The sequence below is a fragment of the Tamandua tetradactyla genome, chromosome 4, assembly GCF_023851605.1.
Source record: "Tamandua tetradactyla isolate mTamTet1 chromosome 4, mTamTet1.pri, whole genome shotgun sequence".
NCBI lineage: Eukaryota > Metazoa > Chordata > Mammalia > Pilosa > Myrmecophagidae > Tamandua > Tamandua tetradactyla.
Genome location: NC_135330.1, coordinates 19,179,117 through 19,199,478, shown reverse-complemented (window position 1 = coordinate 19,199,478; position 20,362 = coordinate 19,179,117). Strand labels below are relative to the sequence as shown.

Here is a 20,362-nt window from a genome sequence, read left to right as displayed (position 1 = left end):
TAAAAACTAAATAAATAACAGGGGAGATAAGGGGTAAAAAAAATTGGGTAGATTGAAATAATAGTGGTCAGTGAGAGGGAGGGCTAAGGGATGTGGATGTATGGGTTTTTTCTTTTTATTTCTTTCTCTGAGGTGATGAAAATGTTCTAAAAATGATCATGGTGATGAATACACAACTATGTGATGATATTGTGAGCTACTGACTGTATACTATGGATGGGCTGTTGGTGTGTGAAGATTTCTCAATAAAAATATGAAATAAAAAAAAGATGAATTTAGAAACAGTACCATTCCATTTCCTTTCAGGGGATGACATCTATTAAAACTCAACAGAAAACAGGTACAAGCAGCCATCTGCTAAAGCAACCATGTCCCATATTGCTGGTGAGGCTAAATGTTTCCCAAATCTCACAGAGACAGATATTTAGCTAATGTGCAACCACCTCATATTCAGTTAATTGATACACAGCTAAAATAATGTTACATCCCAAGGGACATGGTCCCTAAGGAGTCACAGAGAAATAAATCTTTCCCAAGAGGAGTAACATTTATTAAAAAAAAAAAAAAAAAAAAAAAAAAAGCACTAAGCATAAGTTAATGCTTGTAATTGAAAAGAAAAAGCTTTATGAGGGCGGGCCACGGTGGCTCAGCGGGCAAAGTGCTTGCCTGCTATGCCGGAGGACCTCGGTTCGATTCCCGGCCCCAGCCCATGTAACAAAAACGGAGAAACAGAATACAATAAAACAAGAAAATGTTTAAAGATGTTTCCCTTTCTTCCTTCCTTCCTTCCTTCTCTCTGTCTTTCCTTTAAAAAAAAAAAAAAAAAGCTTTATGAGGAAAACAACCAAAGTGCACTAACTAACCCCCGAGGAAAGGGGCTGAAGAAGGACATCATTTTCACTTTGTCTTGGTGTCAACTCCATGTTCATTTCACATGGAGGGCTGCCAGCGTGCAAGGCACCTTTCCAGGAAGAGAGGGTGCCGAGTCCCTGCCCTCATCCAGCTCACACTGAGAATCAGGGGAGAAGAGTGGGATTTTTGTATTCTGGAGCCAGCCTGCTTGGGTTTCAATTCTAGTGCACCACTTACTGGTGCTCTAGCTTACTGGTGAGCTCTTAGGGAAGTTATTTCACTTCTCTGAGTGCTATCTTCACATCTGGAAAATGAGGTAATTATAGTAATTTACCTCACAGGGTTCTTAGAGGGGCTAAAGAAGTAAATACAGGTAATACACTTTGAGGCCAGCCCATAGTCAGTGCTCAGGAAATGTGGATTATCATTATTACTACCATTATTAGATGAAAAGAAAAACAGATAACGAATGGAGAATGCATATGCAAATAATTTCAGATAGCAAGCAGTTAGTGATGTAAGGAAAATAAAATAAGGTGCAAGGACCAAAGTGATTGTAGGTCCTCTAACTACTATTTCAGTGTTTTACAGGGGCATTCCCATGCAGGAACAGGTTTTTTATTAAATAAAAAGCCATGCTACTCCCCCCAAAACCTATGGCCAAACATCTGCCTAACAGCTCAATAGAAAAGCAATGGTTTTGCTAGAAATTCAAGGTTCATTTAAAGCTGGCTTTCCCACACTTATATCCAATAAACCTTGACAAGCTAGCAGTTTTTAAACTCATAGGGTACAAGTTTTCTGCACCAGTTCCAGGCTCCAAGACGTCACTGCACAGTCCATCTGCCATCCATACTCCCTGTACCCACCCCTCCCACGCTGCAATACACCCACAGGGCCCATACCAGGGAAGGTGGGCAGAGGGGGAATTCATAAGCATGCGTACCACTTGCAGGAACACCGCTTACCAACACTGGCCTAATGCTCTGTTCTGCAGACAGCAACTCTCATGACAAAGAGCATTATCAACCAAAAACAATCCACGTGAGATTTACTTTCAGACCTCAAACGCTGATGTTAGAATGAGAAAAAAATTACCCAAGTGAACTCCCACATGCTCTGATCCTGTGTTCCTGACAAAAGAAAAAATAATTACCATTACAGTCCCTTGCATATTTTGGAGCACCTACTGTAAGTATAATGGACAGATATAAGACACTGGGCTTAAAATTCATTTTCTACCAGGAAGACAAACAGAAAGTAGCACAAGGTGGTAGAGGAAGAAAAACATAAGATGGGAAACCAATTCTAATAACAGTGGACTGACAGAACATTTCCTAGGAGGGGAAAGCTGAAGAGGACTTTGAAGGATGAGTAAAAAAGTGCAACAGACCAAAGGGGAGGGCGCGGCACATCAAGCAGACGCTGCAGAGTTGTACAAAGGTAGAGGCAAGTTCGCTCTGGGGTCAGGTAACTGGAAGTAGGGGCAGGAAAGGATGGCATGGGGAGTGAAAGATGGGGAGTGAAAGATGAGGTCCGAGAAACTAAATATGGCTTAACTGAGAGGCAATGCTGACAGCAATGTTAAAGGCAAAGAGCCACTCAAGAATTTTAGGGAAGTGACAGAAATGATCAGAGCTGCAATTTTTAAAAAGATCCCTCCAATAGCAATGTGGAGAATGTTCTGGAGGAGGTCCAGATTGATGGCCAGGAGACTGGCCATTAGAGAGTAATCCAGGCAAGCAATGATGGATGCAGGACAGGAGAGAAGTAAGCAGAATCAAGTTCTCTTCGGAAAGTAGAACCGACAGGGCCAGGAATCTGGATGGATGTGGGAATGTGGGAGAGTGGCAGAGGTGACACAAGGAAGCCCTGTACACCGGTGTAAAGAGAAAATACAGTGGTGGCAAACTGTATATTTGAAAATGGTTAGATTAGGAAATGTCATGCTGTATGCATTCTAACACAATTTTTTTTTTTGACATGGGCAGGCTCCGGGAATCCAACCTGGGTCTCCAGCACGGCAGCGAGAATTCTGCCGCCAAGCCACTGTTGCACCGCCCCACAACAAAATTAAAAAAAAAAACAGAATATACAAACTCTACAGTAGACCTGTGGGAGAGGGTTGGGGAAGTTGGGTATTAAGAGTCTACGTGTGGATAAACTTAGTTCAGGACTATCCAATGGAAATGCCCAGGAGACAACTGAATAAATGGGAAAGAACCCAGGAAAGGGCTTAGAGTAGGAAATAACTGACTGGGGGGTCATCAACAAACGAAGGCCCAGAGTGTGGAGAAAACCAGTGAAAAAAGAGGGGATTCCTGGGCATGACAACACTCACAAGCAGGAAAGAACCCAGAGAGACGACCAAGAAATAATAGTGAGAGAGGTAGAAAGGAAACCAGCCCGAATGACAAAACCAAGAAAAGAAGTTTCCCAGAAAAAATGTTAACTGTCAAATATTACAGAAAAACAAGATAAGGAATCAATAGCTCTAATAGGATTTAATGACTAGAAGATTTTTGGTGACCTCAAGCAGGAAAAGTTTTATCAGGGCCATTAACACTTTTCACCAACTCCTCTGGACCTATGAAAGCAACTCTGAGGGCATCACCTACTTGGCACCTGTCACTCCTTCAATAGACAGACTGAATCCTTCTCTATTCAAGGCACTGGGGATACGAAGATAGGACTTTGGAATCTCGAAGTCAGAGGTGTAAGCAGCTGCCCATGACACAGCAGCAGGGACGCTACACATTCACCCATACATCTACACAGAAGAACAGCACCAGGAATATATTTAGCTCAGTTTGGCAGACATTTCTTAAACACCTACTATGTGGTCAGGTACTATGTTAAGAGCTAGGTAAACAAAAATGAGTTAGACTTAAACATCTAACCTATATAAGGTCAGGGGCCTTATCTAATGCACTGTTTCCCAGCACCTAGCAGAGTGCTTGGCACACTGTAAATCATCAATATTGACTGAATGAACAAGAGAATAAATGAAGATATGGGCCTTTTCTTTCAGAGGCAGAGAAGGACAAAAGCTTCAGTGAATTCTGAACATCTGTGATCTAGGTGAAAGGACCAAGAATACTTTGCTAGACATATGGAAACTTTATTTTCATACTTATGTATATCCTATTAAAAAGACTGAGTTTGTAGAGTCAACTGTAACTGCCTTGTCTCGGAGATAATCAACTGGAGGGGTTGTGATTAGGACAGAAGGTCTTATGTGGTGCTGCTGATAATTTATTTCTTGACTTGGTGATAGTTATATAGCTCTGTTCATTATGTGATAACTCACTGAACCATACATTTAAATTTGTTCACTTTTCTGTGTGCTTCATTTTTAATTAAAAGGTTTAAAAAGTATATAAGTTAAACTACCTTTCCTTCCCCTAATTACCCATTATAAAACAAGTCACTTTAACTCTTTTAAAGAAAAGATCCACCTTAACAATCCACAGAAATGGCTATGTAAGGCTTATAGCAAATTGGTTCCAATAAGACAAGAAAACTGCAGGGTCAACCAGGAAAGAGAACGCACCAAATCTAACTCCTTACAGGCCATATCTGCAAAGAAGAAAGACCACAGCCTTAAGCAACTAGCAAATTAATAAGTGGAATTCAAACTATAATTAGTGGGTCCTTATTATCAACACCAGTGGTTGGCCTGAGTGACCAGTCAGGCTTATGTTTCAGGGGAAACCGGACAGCAAGACAGACCAAAGGGCCTGTTCCAACAGGACAACTGCAGAGCATGGCGTGGCTGAGTGACTCTGCCCACTATACAAACATTGCTACATACATACATCTAAACGCATTTTCTCATTTAATCCTGACCCCTCCCCAAACTAGATACTACCTCCTTTTCATAGATAGAGAAACAGATTCAGAAAAACCCTGAGATTTAGAAATGGCTGAGCCAGGATATTAGCACAAGCTGGGCTGACTCCAAAGCCCACTTTTTCCCACTCATCAGGCTGTCTGGCCTTACTTCAACCAAAGAGCATTTTCCTGATGAAAGGTTTTGGTAATGAATGATGGTAATGGTGGCACAGCATTCTGAACGCAAATGATATGACTGAATTGTACGCATATGTCATGGTCAGGTTCATGTATCAACTTGGCCAAGCAGTGGTGGGGCAAGGGCTGGCTTGTTTGTTGCGATGAGGACATTTCATAGAATTAAATCATGATCATGTCAGCTGCATCCACAGCTGATACCATTTGTAATCAGCCAAAGGGGCGTGTCTTCTGCTTGAGTGATGCTTACTCTAATCACTGAAAGACTTATAAGGAGGATTCAGAAGTGACAGGTTCTTCCTGTTTCGGCTGGTGAGCCTCTCCTGTGGAGTTTGTCCAGACTCCATCGGAATCGTCGGCTTCACAGCCTACTCTGCGGATTTTGGACTCTGTGTTCCTGCAGTCACGTGAGACACTTCAATAAATTTTATATTTGCAAGTGTTCCCTGTTGATTCTGTTTCTCTAGAGAACCCTAACTAATACAACATATGAAATGGTTTAAATGGGAAACTGTGCATTGTCTATGTCACCAAAATAAAATAAAAGTTTTTAAAGAAAGCATTTTCCAAACGAACTAGGGCTCCTCCATCCCTGCTTGAGGCAGTAACATCATATAGTTTCAACTTAACACCAAAATAGACCTTCTATTCTACCAAGATCCAGTGAATGGAGCCTATGGCAGGACTGGATTTAGTTTCTCTCAAAGGATGTCAAAAACACAACCTTCTCCACCACAAGCATAAATGTCTCATGATTTCTTTTCCTCCAGATACCAAAAGGCGAATCCAGAGCACACTTGAGTTCATGTCTCTATACTCTGACAGGCAGGATTCCGCCTGCAATTACTTCCAGAAGAGTATTTACTGCCTCTTTTGTTCAAACACTATGAGTCTCTCAATATCCTGCACTCTCTGGTTTCAAAAGTTTAACTTCTCTGCAAAGAAGGTGGGAAAAACACATGTTTTACTTCAATAGAAAAATAAATGCAGTATTATTAGGTCTCTGGAGATGCACCTCACCCAAAAATGCAGGGCGAGGAGCAGCATGCCTCTCAGCCTTCCTCCACACCCTACTCGACTTCTGGAAAGTTCCCTGTGACAACCAACATGCCAGATGATAGAAATGCACACTCAGAAACCCCCTACTGAGACACAAGACAATCGTGCCACAGCTGCTTCAATAAACTGCACCTCGACTGCAGTGTACCTCTTGGCAGAAACGCTAACACAGGTGGACTGGGGAGGCTAAGTGCAGCCTGCAATATCTGTCCTAGGTTCTGAGTTCTATTCCTGCTCAAAACTATTTGTTGCTATGAATCCTATCATAAACTTACTGGGACAGAAAAGCAAAGAAAATAACTGTTCCAGTTTACAGAGTGTTTCCATGATTCTGCCAAAATCAAAAGAATGTTTTAAATAGCAGTCTTACTGCTGCTTTACAGCAGGGACTTTAAAATTTGTGATATATATATATATAATTATGTATCTGTGCTAGTGGAAGGAAGAAAATTGATAATCCAAATGGGATGACATGAAAAATTACACATATAGCTTTGGAAAGTTTCTGTCATGTCTTTTAAAAGTCTCTTATTTAATGAGAACATGCCCTATTCTCAACAAGCCACATTAAGCTCAGAAAAAGCTAAAAAAACTACTATGCTAACCCACCACATAGCTCTGCTCTGCACTTTCCCAAGTCCAGTTCACATTCAGACTAGCACAAGCTGCCCAAAGCAGAGAAGATTCTTCTCCAAACGTGCTGATGGGGGCTCGGATCCGGTGGAAGCAGAGAAGGTGAAAAATGGCTACATTCTAGATATGTTCTGAAGGTAAGGCCAACATGGATTTTTGCTTAACTGAATGTAAGTGAGAGAGAATAGTCAAGGAGAGCCCCAAGGTTTTAGGCTTGAGCAACTAGACAGATGAAGCTGGCATCAACTGAGATGGGGTGGTTGCAGGTTGAACACATTTGAGCGGATGATCAGAAGTTAAATATTGGACATGTTATGATGACTACTATATATCTAGGTGAAGATGTCAAGGAGGCAATTAGAGTTTGAGAAAGAGGTCCTTAATATTTGATTATTCCACAAACATTTATTGAGAACCTTTTTTACTCAGATTTTAGACCATGTGTTAGCTAGCCTCTGGAAATAATAAAGAAAAACATAGTCCCTGACCCTGAAAGCTCAGTCTGGAAAGGAAGACAGACTAAACAAGCAAATACAGAATGGGGAAAAAAAATTATCTGAGATCTTTTTAGGATGCTTTAGCAGCACTGAAAGAGGAACACCAAACCCTGCCTGCGCTGACTGAGAAGATGTCCCAGGAAAGGCTATGCCAGAATGCATATGGGAAGATAAGCAAGCAGCAGTTATCCTGCTAAGGAAAAGGAAGGTGAACAGACAGAGGGACTCTGGGCAAAAAGTGCAACATCTGCAAAGGACTGAAGTGAGAATAAGCATGCAGGGTTCAAGAACCTACTGGTATCCAGCTGAGTGGACAGTGGGAAGTGATAGGAATGTCAGTCTTTCACGACCCCACCCCCCCATCAAAAGCAGCTTACAAACACCTACCATGTTATGCAGGTTCAAATTTGAGAAGTACTCAGGCTGTGTGACGGTGGGGAGAAAACAATTACAGGATATTCAAGGGTGGTTATAGAAATTTTAAGGGCTGAACAGACTCTCGTCCTATAGGTAAATATACAGAGAGCCAGTAAGTAACCAGCAAAGGTAGACTGGAACCAAAGTTGCCTAAATTAGTGATTTTCAAACTAGGATACATGAAAACTTTCCATAGCATATAAGGGCACAATTTTTTTAAGGGAATCAATCAATTCCCAGATCTCCAACTGTCACATGTACTCTCTCTTCAAAGTGGTCTTTTCCAAGATCAAGTCAAGGAGCTTTCTCCTTTACCACTTCTCCATTCACAATCACACTTCTTCCACTTTACAAAAGAAAGACTCTATCTCCTCCATCCTGAACCCTATCTCAGCATATGGCCTCCAGGGCCCAAAGGGGTGATTTGAAATACTGGTGCTGATACTAAAAAGGGAATGACTGGAGAACAAATCCTTTTACAAGTCTGGTGGTTTCCAGCTTTCTGCCTCTAGTAAGATTGAAGGAGGCAAGTGACAATTTGTTGAGTCATAAAAAATCATCTTTGATAATAGACCACATGTAACATTTGACATAATTTGGAAGGTAAAAACTGAGTGATCTTGACATAACCAAAGTCCTTCCACTCTATTCTACTCATTTATGTCAACAAGCTTTCTCAAAGCTTAGCTCTATACTAAAAATGGAAAATCTCATTCTAACATTAAGCAGTAATCATCCACAAATACATAAAATAATTGGGGGAAAGCTCCATCTATCTCATCAATATGCTCTCCAACAAAATTCACTTTTTATGTTTAATTACGAATCAAAACAGATAATATATCTATTTGCTTTAATTAATGTATATTAATTCCTGTAGTGGTAGCACAAGGCAGAAGAAATTGACACTGAAAAGACAGGAGAACAGGAAATAAAATCATTTCAATATATAGTATCTACATATTTTTGTTGCACAAGTATAACAGAATGATCAAGATTTCTGGGTATAAAAATAAATGAAATTAAATTAAAATTTTGTGGGGGAAGTTGAATTGAAATATGATTTCAAGGAGGATTAAGAAACTGAGAACATTTCTGACTCAAATAAGAACCTCTTCAGATCTTTTAAATGGATGACATAGGTAAAGTCATTACAGTATTTAGAGCACAATGAGTACACTTAAAAGGGTAATGAAAAATATTATTTTAAAATGCCAATATTTACAATATACCCAAAACTGTATCACTTGCAACTCTTTACTCATATTATGAAAGAACTGATGTCGCCTTAAAAATAAGGATAAAGACTTCTTCGAAATTCACTTTTGTGGCTATGAATACAAACATGCTTGAAGACCATAGTTTGAAATTACAGGTCACCCCCATTTCCATCACCCCTTTCAACTGCAGCTCTCTGGACAGCCTGAGGAAGACTATAAAGCTGCACATGTCCAAGACACTTCTCACCCTCCACTATAAATGGGGAGGCAATCCTAGGGACATCTTTGGACTTCCTGCAGGATGGCAAAGACAACCAGCAAACTGCCAAGATGACAACATGGCCCTGCTCCATGCCAGATAAGGAAAAAATGCCAAAATGTCAGATAAGATGGCACTTACAGATTACGCAGACTGAGTAAAGCAATAAGGCAACACAATTCTACTTCAACGACACACACAATTCGTACACTTCTACCATGTATGTACCAGGCAATTCTTACAAGAGCCCCACAGTACCTACAAGTCACAGAAAGAGCACATGGCAAAACCTTCTATCACTATTATGGTGAAAATGAATGTCCTATCCAAGCGGAGTGTGGGGCCGCATGGAAAGCAAAGGTATCACAGGTCACCTGTCCCATGTGTACTAATGCTTCCTTTGGGAAAAGGGAAAGGTTTGGGGGTGGGGGGGCCACGGAGATATACCCTAACACTTTTCCTGCAATTTCATAGCGAGTAACCATATGAAAATACCTGCTTTTAAAAACAAACCCCATGGTATGCAAGGAATATTTTAAATAGCCAGCTGACAAAGCAAACTGATTTTTTTCTATCTTCTTCACTTTCTCATCATCATTCAAAATTCTCAACACATATGCAATTCATTTTAGAGCTACTGCCCCACAGCTAATCAAATCATTGCTTCTGAAAGACCTGAAAGCCCAATGCTAGCGGGCTTTACATGTTTCTTTCATATATTCAAAGGTAATTGCATTTAATTATCTATCGATGGTACTAACTTTTATACTTGTAAGTACTTTGCTTTTTCTGTGTGAACTCTTCAATTTAGTCTTTAAATCTTGCATGCATGTGAAGTGAATGCTGATCAGTATTTTCTATCAACACCTGACAACTGTTTCACCTAGTAATTTGTCTTTTACAAAATCCTGGTCAGTTCCTTTTTATTCTCATGTAAATTTTGCAGTTACTTTGTTCACAGGTAAATACTTCCCTTTCAAAAATAAATTTTCTGACCTACTACTGTTTTTATATATAATTTAAAGAAAGATTTATCAAAATCAAATAAGCTGTTTAAAAGATATCTGAAATGTTTCCATCATTAAGTAATTTTTACCAGAAACCGTGTACTCCTTAAAACTCCTGTACTTTAAAAAACTTGTAAAATGAAACCTCTAACATGTTTCAAAATATTCCAAATGAGGATTTCCAATGGGTTTTGACTCTACTTAGTTGAAAACTCTGGTTTTCAAAAACTGATGAACAACAGACATGAAATTTCCTAGCTGATTTTTTACAAAAGCCATTGCATAACTGGGTGATGGATGAGCATAATTTAGTAAGGCACAGCAGATGATGCATTTTTTCCCCTGCTTGGATCTTTTTATGGGGTACATTGTGACCATTAAAAACATAGTCAATATTCAAAGACTACACTTAGAACCACACTTTCAGATGTACATTATCACCAAGACTGGACTATCACCAAGTATTAAACAAGATTTGCAAAAATAAAACATTCTTCAATTGCAAATAAAATTTTTTTTTGAAATTTTAAAAACCAAAAAGTTTTATACCACTAAAGAAATCACAACTTTTAAGTCATTTCATTTTTTTATCCTTTTATAAATTGCTATTTTTGTGTGTTCTACAGTTACATATATAGATTACATAAATATATTTGTTATATATAGTATACTTATATAAATAATTTATTTATATTATAAATATATAAAAAGGTTTGAGAATTTACTCCTAATACATATGGATTTATATATACATATGGATATAATATATATTTATATAATCCATATATGTCTATTAGGAGTAAACTCTCAAACCCTTTTAATTGATTTAAAATCTGAGACATAATGCCACTGAACTGTATACACTTAGAAATTATTAAGATGGCAATTTTTGTGAACACAGGTCTAAAAGATTTAGAGACCTTGAGCAGTTCCAACAGCACTATCTCAAGAGCCCACCGCCAACAAAAGGTCAGCTCTTCAGCAGGGAGATTCCCAAATACAATCTGTCTTCAAGCACAGAACCTCATAAAAGCAAGACTCAACAAAGAAATGATGACACAAGGCAGAACACCTAAGCAAATGTCATATAGTGAGCTGGAGTTAGACGATCACAAGACACAGAGTGGGCGTCAGAAGCCGGATTTCAAAGACAAACAGGGAATAAAGGAGGTAGCGAATTGTAACCACAGCCTGGGGAAGAGCAGTGGCAGATGAGGGACTCACACTGGAGGCTGCAAGACCAGGCACTGCGCTAGGCTCTGGCGCACTGTCAAGACGAGAACCGCAGGCAGATCAACCAGCAATTGCCAAGGACTTGGAAAGGACGTGGGGAGGAGGGCAGCCTGGCATAGAACAGAGAGAGCAAGGGAGAGAGTGGCAGGACGTCAGCAGGGCCAGGCCATGGCAGCAGGTGTGGTGGAAAGCATGCAATGCCAGCTCTGAGAAAAAGAGAGCAGAAGGACAGAACCAGTTCCGAGGACATCTGATAGGTGGAGGGTGTGGGTGAGTGATCTGGCCCGAAGGGATGGCTGCCGAGCTTCCTTCCAGGACAGGAGCCGAGGCTGCAGAGCACATGGCCGAGCACACCAAAAGCAGACACTGACTCAGGGTTCAGGCTGAGTGGAGGTAATAGCCCACACCTCTGAGGGGAGAGCCGTTGTACCTCAGCCCCATATTATTCATATAGTCAGACCAATCTCCACAAAAGTACTTCTAAAAGGTCTGGGTCTTGGCTTATGGAGTAAGGTAGAAAAGGAAGAAACCTGAATTCCAATCCCAGTTCTATCACTACGTGACCTTAGACGAGTCCAAAGTTCTCTTAACCTCATCTTCCCTCTAAAAAACGGGGATGAGGCCTGCCCAACAGACCTCAAAGGGAAGACATGATCGAAATCTTGATGATGAATTGGCTTCTGATAAAATGGCTTAATGGACAAGAAGGCAGCTTACAGCTTAAATACTAAGGTCAGAGACCTTCCCTCATATATTTCCTTTGACACTCATTCAACAAATACCCATTTAGTACCTATTAAAGAAATGCTGGCAGTGAATAAACACAAGACAATGTATTTGGGTTTGGGAGACTTTGTACTTTTTAGTCAGTGCAACATGAATAACACTTATGATTGAATATGGTTTCAAATGTATCTTCAAATCCTAACTCAAACAGTCTTGTGAATTAAAAAATAAAAGGGTGTTATACATTATAGTCTGCCTAACTCAGTTCAGCAAACACTGAACACCAACCATGTATCAAACACTGGCATGAAGGCAGAAATAAGCAAGATGGCCTCATAGAATGTATATTCTAGGGGGGGAAGCAGTTGTCAAATAACCCTAGTAAAAAGCAAAATGTGGTAAAAATCAATGAAAGCAAAAGACGGAAAAGATAATTCTGGCTCTGGAAATGGATAGCAAAGCTCCCTGGAAGATGTATTAACAAAGCTAAGCCTTAAAAGGACTAAAAAGCCATTCCAAAAAGAAAACCACTAGTAAAAGTCTAAGTGAAACCAATTCTGTGAGATGTGGTACATTTGGGTGTGGAAGACGGTACTGTCCAGGGAGATAAGGGTGGAAAAATAAACAGTCCGGGACCACATTTAGGGAGCTCAGGGAAAATGTGCTGTGCTGAAGTACTTAACCTTTACTCTGTGAGCAAAGGGGAATCTCCCAAGGTTTCCAAATAGTGACAGAGCTATACCTAAGGAAGGCCATTCCTTAGGTGGCTGCATGAAGAACAGGGAAGCAAATCAGATATAGAGGCTATTTTAATCAGCAAAAAAGAGGGTACTAGGACAGCAACAGCAAAGATGGAAAGAAAGACAGAGAATGGCATCTAAAGTCACAGATATGCAGGCAAAAATGTTTAAACTTTTTTCTCCTTCCAGTGTTACTTCTTTTGTCCTTCAGGAGGAAATACAACAATCTGATTCTTAGCCTAGATCAGAATAGTTTTCTCAACCCACCAAAAATTTAAGTTTCTAACAATGATCCACCCTGTCAACCCAGCACAGCTTCTTCTGAAGTTCTCATTCATCTTGATTTAAAACAAACTAAAAAATGTGGTATATGGAGCTGCAATCACTATTCTTGCCTCCTACGTCCAAAATAATTTTGTCTGAGATTAAATACTTGTACTCATGGCAGCCATAACATTGAGACAAATTAGAGCCCACACAGGAAAAGGCCTCAAGATCCCTCAAGAGAAGCTGAACAAGGAGTTTTCCTGGTAAAAAAGTGGGATCAGAGGAGAAAGAAAACAATAAATATCTATACTGCAGGGCCTCAGGGTACAAAGCAATCTGCATATTCATTTCCTTTCAGGGAAATACCTCTAGAACCCAAGATTAATGCCAAAGTCCTTTCCAGGTGCAGGATGTAAGCATTTGCTCTCGCTGCATGCCTCATCTTAGTCAATACCTGGAAAACTAGCAAACAGCACTGGAAAGAATAGCACTGGTTTCTACTCCTGGCCTCAGCTTACTCCAGTTTTATTTTCTTCATCTACATAACCTAAGTGTGGGACTCTAGAGGCTCTAGGATTCCTTCGAGCTCTTAAAGTTGTCATTTTTTATAATGCTCTTAGACTAGACCCTTGCCTTCTTCCAAGTTATTTTACCAAATTCCACTAGGGTGTTAAGAGTACCAACTTAGGGCTGTGCCTTGCTTTGAGATCCTACTGCATCACAGTTCAGGCTTGAGACTTCCAAATGAGGTCCAGTTCACTGATGCTAACCATACAAAAAAAAAATCCTTACAGAAACAGTATTAAGGACTGGACTAACAGAATCAGGACATAATTGCAGCAAACTGACTATAATATGAAAGTCTAATGGCCCTCTTTTAATAACCAAAAAATTATCATCTTAAAACATGACGAAGTATTTACTGCTTGCCCAAAATATACAGCATGCTTTGAAAACAGTTTTTTCTTGGGCACTTCCACATACCTTCCTCCTTGATTAGAAATGGGAACAGGAGAGTTAGTTACTTCTATAATGCTTCACTACTCTTCCTTTGACACCTTACCTAACAGACCTTGTACAGCTCATTAACTGACAACGGTGATGATTGTAAACCAGTAAAAGAAAGGGGTCATTTCACCTTTTAGGGTCTCTAGTTTTCACCCCATAGTGATTAAATTATTCAGATGATCCCCAAGGTCATTTTATTCCTAAAAGCTACACTTACCTGCAAGTTTAAGTCTCCTTCCCTCTAGGAGAACTGGCCCTCAGGTCGTCAGTTAAGATTTGGGTCCCACAACCAAAGCAATAGGCTGAGCCCCCAATCTTGAGGTTTATTCACATGAAACTTAACCCCACAAAGGATAGGCTAAGCCTACTTAAAATTAGACCTACGAGTCAGCCCCTCAGGAGAACCTCTTTTGTTGCTCAGATGTGGCCTCTGTCTCTCAGCCAACATGACAAGCAAACTCACTGCCCTCCCCCTCTCAACCTGGAAGGGTCCATGACTCCCTGGAACGTGGACCTTCCTGGCAACATGGGACAGAAATTCTAGAATGAGCTGGGTCTCAGCACCAAGGGATTGAGAAAACTTTCTCAACCAAAAGGGGGAAGAGAGAAATGAGACAAAATAAAGTGTCAATGGCTGGGAGACTCCAAACAGAGTCAAGAGGTTATCCTGGTGGTTACTTTACGCATTAAATAGATATCACCTTTTTAGTTAAGGTGTAACAGAGAGGCTGGAGGGAACTGCCTGAATATGTAGAGCTGTGTTCCAGCAGTCATGTTTCTTGAAGATGATTGTATAATGATATAGCTTTCACAATGTGACTGTGTGATTGTGAAAACCTTATGTGTGATGCTTCTCTCATCTACCTACGGACAGATGAATAAAACATAAGGATTAAAAATTAATAATTAATGGGGGAACAAATGTTAAAATTTAGTATATTGAAGGGCTAGTGATCAAGGAAATGGAGGAGTAAGGGGTATGGTATGTATGAATTTTTTTGTTTTCTTATTTGTTTCTGAATTCATGCAAATGTTCTAAGAAATGATCACGATGATGAATACACAATTATGTGATGAAAAAACAAATATATTAATAAAAAAAAGATTTGGGTCCCAATTACATGCTAGGCATGGCACTAGGAGCAATGGGAACAGAGCCCTGACAAAAAACAAAAACAAAAAGGTCTCATGCAACAGAAATATCGACACAAGGGGGGCAAGAATAATTCTACAAGTACAAGCAAAACTCCAGGAGGTAGCATCCTGGTTTTGCTCTGAATTACTAGCAGAGTACTAGTCCTACATTAAAGGGATTAAAAAATGTATGTAACCAGGAGGCAAGCACAACATAAACTTCAGGGACCTAAAGCAGGAATAAACCCCTAACCCCGGGAGCAAGAGAAGAGACGAACTTGATTAATACAGAAGTCCATCGCAAAGGAGGCCGGAGTCAGGGCACCGTGTGCCCAGCAATCCAGGCCTGGAGGGAAAATATAAAACCAAAATGGAGGGGCCACGGAAGTGTCGGCTCGGGAGCGAAAACCTCGTGGCTCGCGTCTCATGGCGCCAACCAGCCTTCCTGCCCAGCTCTCCCCAGCTGCCGGAGGCATCCTCCTGCCTCGCCAAACCCAGCACAGGGCATCCATCTCTCGCAGGTTCCCCTTGAGGAGCCCCTTGCTCCGAGAGAAGTTGGAAACTGTTAAACAGTAGGGAAAATAAGTAGCCACATCTTAAAGGCAGTTGGGGGAGTGAAGAGAAAAACGACTCCACCCTTCACCACCTGGAGAAAAAGCCCGGGGTAAAACTAAGAAGTCATTCCCTGTAGCTTCTTGCCATGCGACTAAAATTAAATTTAAAAAAAAACAAACATACTCCTAGGAAAACCAGACACCCCTAAGATGAACCCTTTCCATGGATTCATGCCACGTAAGCCCCAGACACCGGAGAACATGGGGTCAGTACAACTTTCTCATCAAAGCCGACCTCGTTTCCTCAGAAAATCATAAAATAAAATTAAATAAATTAACAAATCAAAACGGAAGCTGCTGTTGTCATTTCATTGATCTCGCTGCACCCATTCGGCTTTCGGGCTTTTAGCAGGAAAACCCAGCCTCCGCGTCCAGCCCCAGGTGGGGGTCCCCGAGCCCGGGCCGCCGCCTAGCGGATTCCCGCCACCCGCGCAGCCCTCGCGGTCTGCCTTCCCGGCTCGCTCCACCCTTGGCACCGGGCCGCGCCCCCGGGCGAACACGTTAGCGCAAGGCCGGAGGAAAGGGGTGCACAGAGGGGGTACATTCGAGATGGCGTAAAGCACCCCGGCCCGGCGGCGGACTAGCAACACAATAAGCATCCGCTTTCCCTGCCCCTCCCCCCAGAGGACCCCCGCCACGAGTTACCGCCGCTGTGGCTGGAGGAAAGAGAAAAAAAGACCAAGCGCCCCCGCCACGTGATCGGTGGCTAGCGTACACCTGAAACCCCGATTTCCCCGGAACCCCTCCCGTACCCCACCGCAGCGCCCCGAGGCGGCGCGGGGAAGGCTCGGCGGGGAAGCTAGGCAGAGAGCAGAGCCACGCGGGCCACGCGGTGGCTGCAGCAATGAGCACATGCGCCGCCCCCGCCGCCGCCACTCGGCCGAGAATGGGGACCTCGGTGCGGTCCCCCCGGCACCGCGGTACCTTGCCGCTCGCGGTGCCCCCGCTGACGCCGATCAGGAAAGGCTCGCCGCCGTTGGACTGCTGGTGGTTCTGCAGGGTCTGCTCGCTGTCTCCGGCCATGGCTCGCGCCGCCCCTCCTCCCCGCTGCCTGTGCGGACAGACGCACGCTCCCCGCCTGCGCCCGCGTCAGACTGCGCCCGCGTCTCACTCCCTCGGCTTCCTGCAGCCGCCGCTGCGCGGTGCGGAGGTCTAGGCGGTCGCCGTCGCTCCGCAAAGAACCACCGGGAACCCTGTGGTGGTACTGACTTCTCAGAGGAACGGACAGCCGCCTGTCCCCACAGCGACCGTCCCGGTTTACATCCCAGGCAGAGGTCAGCGTGATGCTGCTGCTCCAATCCGGGCGGGCAGCGCTCTGCTATTCGCCGAGGCTGAGGCGGCGAGTCTTCGGGCCCCAGCCTCCGCCCCTCCCCGGCCCCGCCGCCGCCCAAGGTCTCCGGGAAAGGTGTGAGCCAGACCCTCCTCCAACCCTGATGTTAACCCTTTCCCGGACGATCTCAGGCGGACCCAAGGGAAAAGAAACATGCTGTTCAGTGTCTTAATTTGGTATGCTGTGGCCTTATTTCAAAAGGAAAAACAAACAAAAGCTAGAAGGGATTAATAGGCCGATCAAATAATGAGGGAAAGCAAAATCAGATCAAGCTGAGAAGACTGAAACAAAGACTCATTTACCTATTATCCGGCCTAAAAACGTTGCTTTCAGAAAAGGAGATTTTCCCCTTCTCGTTTGCCAAAATAATATGTCAGCGGCTAGTTTTAGATATTTCCTGTCTTGGAAACCCCCAGACACCATCTCCCTTAGCCGGACTGACCTCCTGTAACTCCCTGGAGAAGGATCATTTGAAGGGCTTGTCTGAAAGATGCACCCCCTCTGAAATTCTACCACCCTTCAAAACCACTACTTAAAGCCCAAATACTGAGAGTCCTGTGAAGTGAGGATTTAGTGGAAACATTTAAATAACAATTAATACCATTTTGACCCAGTAATACCTTCAACTCGACTGGTTTTAAGGAGATTGACAATTAGTCACCTGGTTAGAAAGGCAGCACCGACTGGTGACTAAGAGCAGCCTCCAGCTCTGGAGCCAGATTTCTACATTCACATCAAGCTCCATGAATAAGTTACTTAATTTTCCTGTGCCTCAGCGTTCTTGTCTGTTAAATGGGAATAATAAGGGTACTTACATCAAAGGGTTGTAAAATTAAATGATCTATTTTATATGAAATTCTTAGAATAATGCCTAACCCACTTCAGGCTATTTACCTATTTGAAAACGCCCCTTAAAAGGTCTGGAACTAGAAACAGAAATTTTGAAAAGACACAGAAAAGAGGTAGTAGCTCCCAGCCTCTGCTCAGGTGAACTTGGGGCTGGTATCAGTGACCTGATGGGTTTGTAGCATTCTCTTTTTAAAACTTAATTGCCTAAATTTTAAATTATTTTGGAAAAAAAATTCTAAAGAAAATAAAAAATATCAGAAAACACATTCTTTTCACTTTTGAGATATTTCATATAACCATCCCAAACCAAACTCCACAGAAGCTCAGACAGAAAACTAAGATGGGGAGACTGGCTACCTAGTGCTTGGGTAGAGGGTAGAGGCATTCAGGAAAGGTTTGTTAAAAGAAGGGTGCCTTAACAAATGGCTGGGGAGCAAGGACGGGAGGGGGTGGTCTTTGTGTTTGCCCCTTCTCCCCCTCTAAAGAAATCTAACAGTCTGGAAGGAATTTTATAGTCCAAGAGAAGGCCATTGGAATTTGAGATTTGGCCCCAAAGCTAAGGATTAGCATGGGAATATGAGGTAGTTGAAGGGAAGAAAAGGAAGATAAAAGAATACCACATCCTCCATGAACTCTTCCCAGACCCCCATCTCCCTTAATCATTCCTATAATTTTTCCCACAATATTTTATCATAAAAATTTCCAAATATGAAGTTGAAATATTTTACAGTGAACACACTTACACCCACTGCCTAACATTGTATTGTACTTGCTATATCCCACATCTTTTCTTCTACCCATCTCTCTATCCCTCAGAATGTTTTCATTAAAGTACTTCTTTCCCTTCGCTTTGCTAGTTTTAAGTGGTTTACTCCAAACTGGATTATATAGTTTCTGTTTTTTATTTTTAATTACTATATCTCCAGCACCTAGTACAGCTTCTGGAATATAATAGGCCCTCAATAAATATTTGTTGAATGAATGAAGAGAAACCACTGACAAGTAGGGAGGATTCAATATGTCTGTTGAATGAATGAATGAATGAACAAACAAATATGGAAGAGATAAGCAGGCGCCAACAAGTAGACTTCACTTCCACCATCTCAGATGGAAAGGTAGTAGTAGTTCCTTGATTGTATTGAGGGAGTCATGTCTCTTATTTCTGAATGTTTTACTTTACTGTCCCTCCAGAGTAATTGTCTACATTGAGTTCTAGAGCATCTCGTAACCAGATAAGCTAACTCATTAAATAAGCTAACTTATTAAAATTATCTATGCCTTGTTTAAGAATAATATTAGCCCGGGAGCGCAGAAATAAACCTGCCCGCTTTAAAAAAAGAATAATATTTAACTCCTGTTAATATACATAAAAATGCTCTGAAAAAAATTAAAACCCTCTATGTGAAGTTAAGGCCTAATTAGCAGAGGGTATCTGCTCTCCTTGTTTTCACTTTGCTCCTTTTCTTACTCCTTTCTATCTCCAGACGTGGCTCACCAATACATAAAGTTACCCATGTTAATTTAAATTATTAAAAGTATTGTCAGTCTCGGTTCGATTCCCGGCCCCAGCCCATGTAACAAAAACGGAGAAACAGAATACAATAAAACAAGAAAATGTTTAAAGATGTTTCCCTTTCTTCCTTCCTTCCTTCCTTCTATCCTTCCTTCCTTCTCTCTGTCTTTCCTTTAAAAAAAAAAAAAAAAAAAAAAAAAAAAAAAAAAAAAAAAAAAAAAAAAAAAAAAAGTATTGTCAGCACTGGTGACCTCAACAAGGACTTTTGCATCTCTGCTCTCTACAAAGCAAGGCAAGCGACCGGTGCTATTCCCTATGCTGTGTCATTCTCTCATGGGAACCTGGTCACTAAATCCCACGGCTAGCCATGTTCAATTACACTGCAGATTCTGAATTGTGATTTTGAGCTGTCCTCCTCCCCCCACTAAGAAACAAATAAAATGTGTTCAATAAAATTCAGTGTTGGGATAGAATCAAGGAATTTAATTTTCTTGGTATCTGTAATAATTTTCTTTCTTCTGTGGTATATGGATCATTTTACACAGATTTCAGTCTGATCAAATTCTGGCCCAGTTAACATTTAGGGATGAAGTCAGCATGAGTATGCAACTGCAGCTGTCCCCAAACAAGAAACATTGCTGTTAACAGTCTTTTGTTTGTCTTCTCTCCTAAGTAGCTTAGGAATGATTCTTAACTAGACAAGGAACATTACATTTTGCTTTCAACTGAAATGTTTTACTTCTAGGTGTTTAATGCACCTGGTATATTCTTTATTTGTTCATCTCATTTTCCAATTGGAAAAAAAAATAGATGTTATAATACTTTAGCTCGTCTCTGAAGCATTGTAGCTCCCTGTATTGCTGCCTTTACTTTCCCCCTTTTATCAATCAGCTGTCGTTTTGACAGATCATGAAGTATTATTTTCAAAAGATGACCAGATAATATAAAAGGTACTTTAACAGCTAGCTCTGT

At 41.5% G+C, this 20,362-nt stretch overlaps 1 protein-coding gene across 5 annotated transcripts in view; it reads right to left on the bottom strand.

The window, feature by feature from the left end:
* Window positions 1-17,028, bottom strand: part of UCK2 (uridine-cytidine kinase 2) — a 149,032-nt gene extending 132,004 nt beyond the window's left edge. For 2 of the 5 annotated variants that reach the window (XM_077156816.1, XM_077156814.1), the window contains exon 1: window positions 16,623-17,027. In XM_077156816.1, coding sequence (XP_077012931.1) covers window positions 16,623-16,721 — 99 coding nt within the window. In that variant the 5' untranslated portion in view covers window positions 16,722-17,027. Of the gene's footprint in view, window positions 1-16,622 lie in introns of all 5 variants that reach the window. The other 3 variants (XM_077156813.1, XM_077156817.1, XM_077156818.1) reach the window with 3 other exon arrangements.
* Window positions 17,029-20,362: the final 3,334 nt, after the last annotated feature.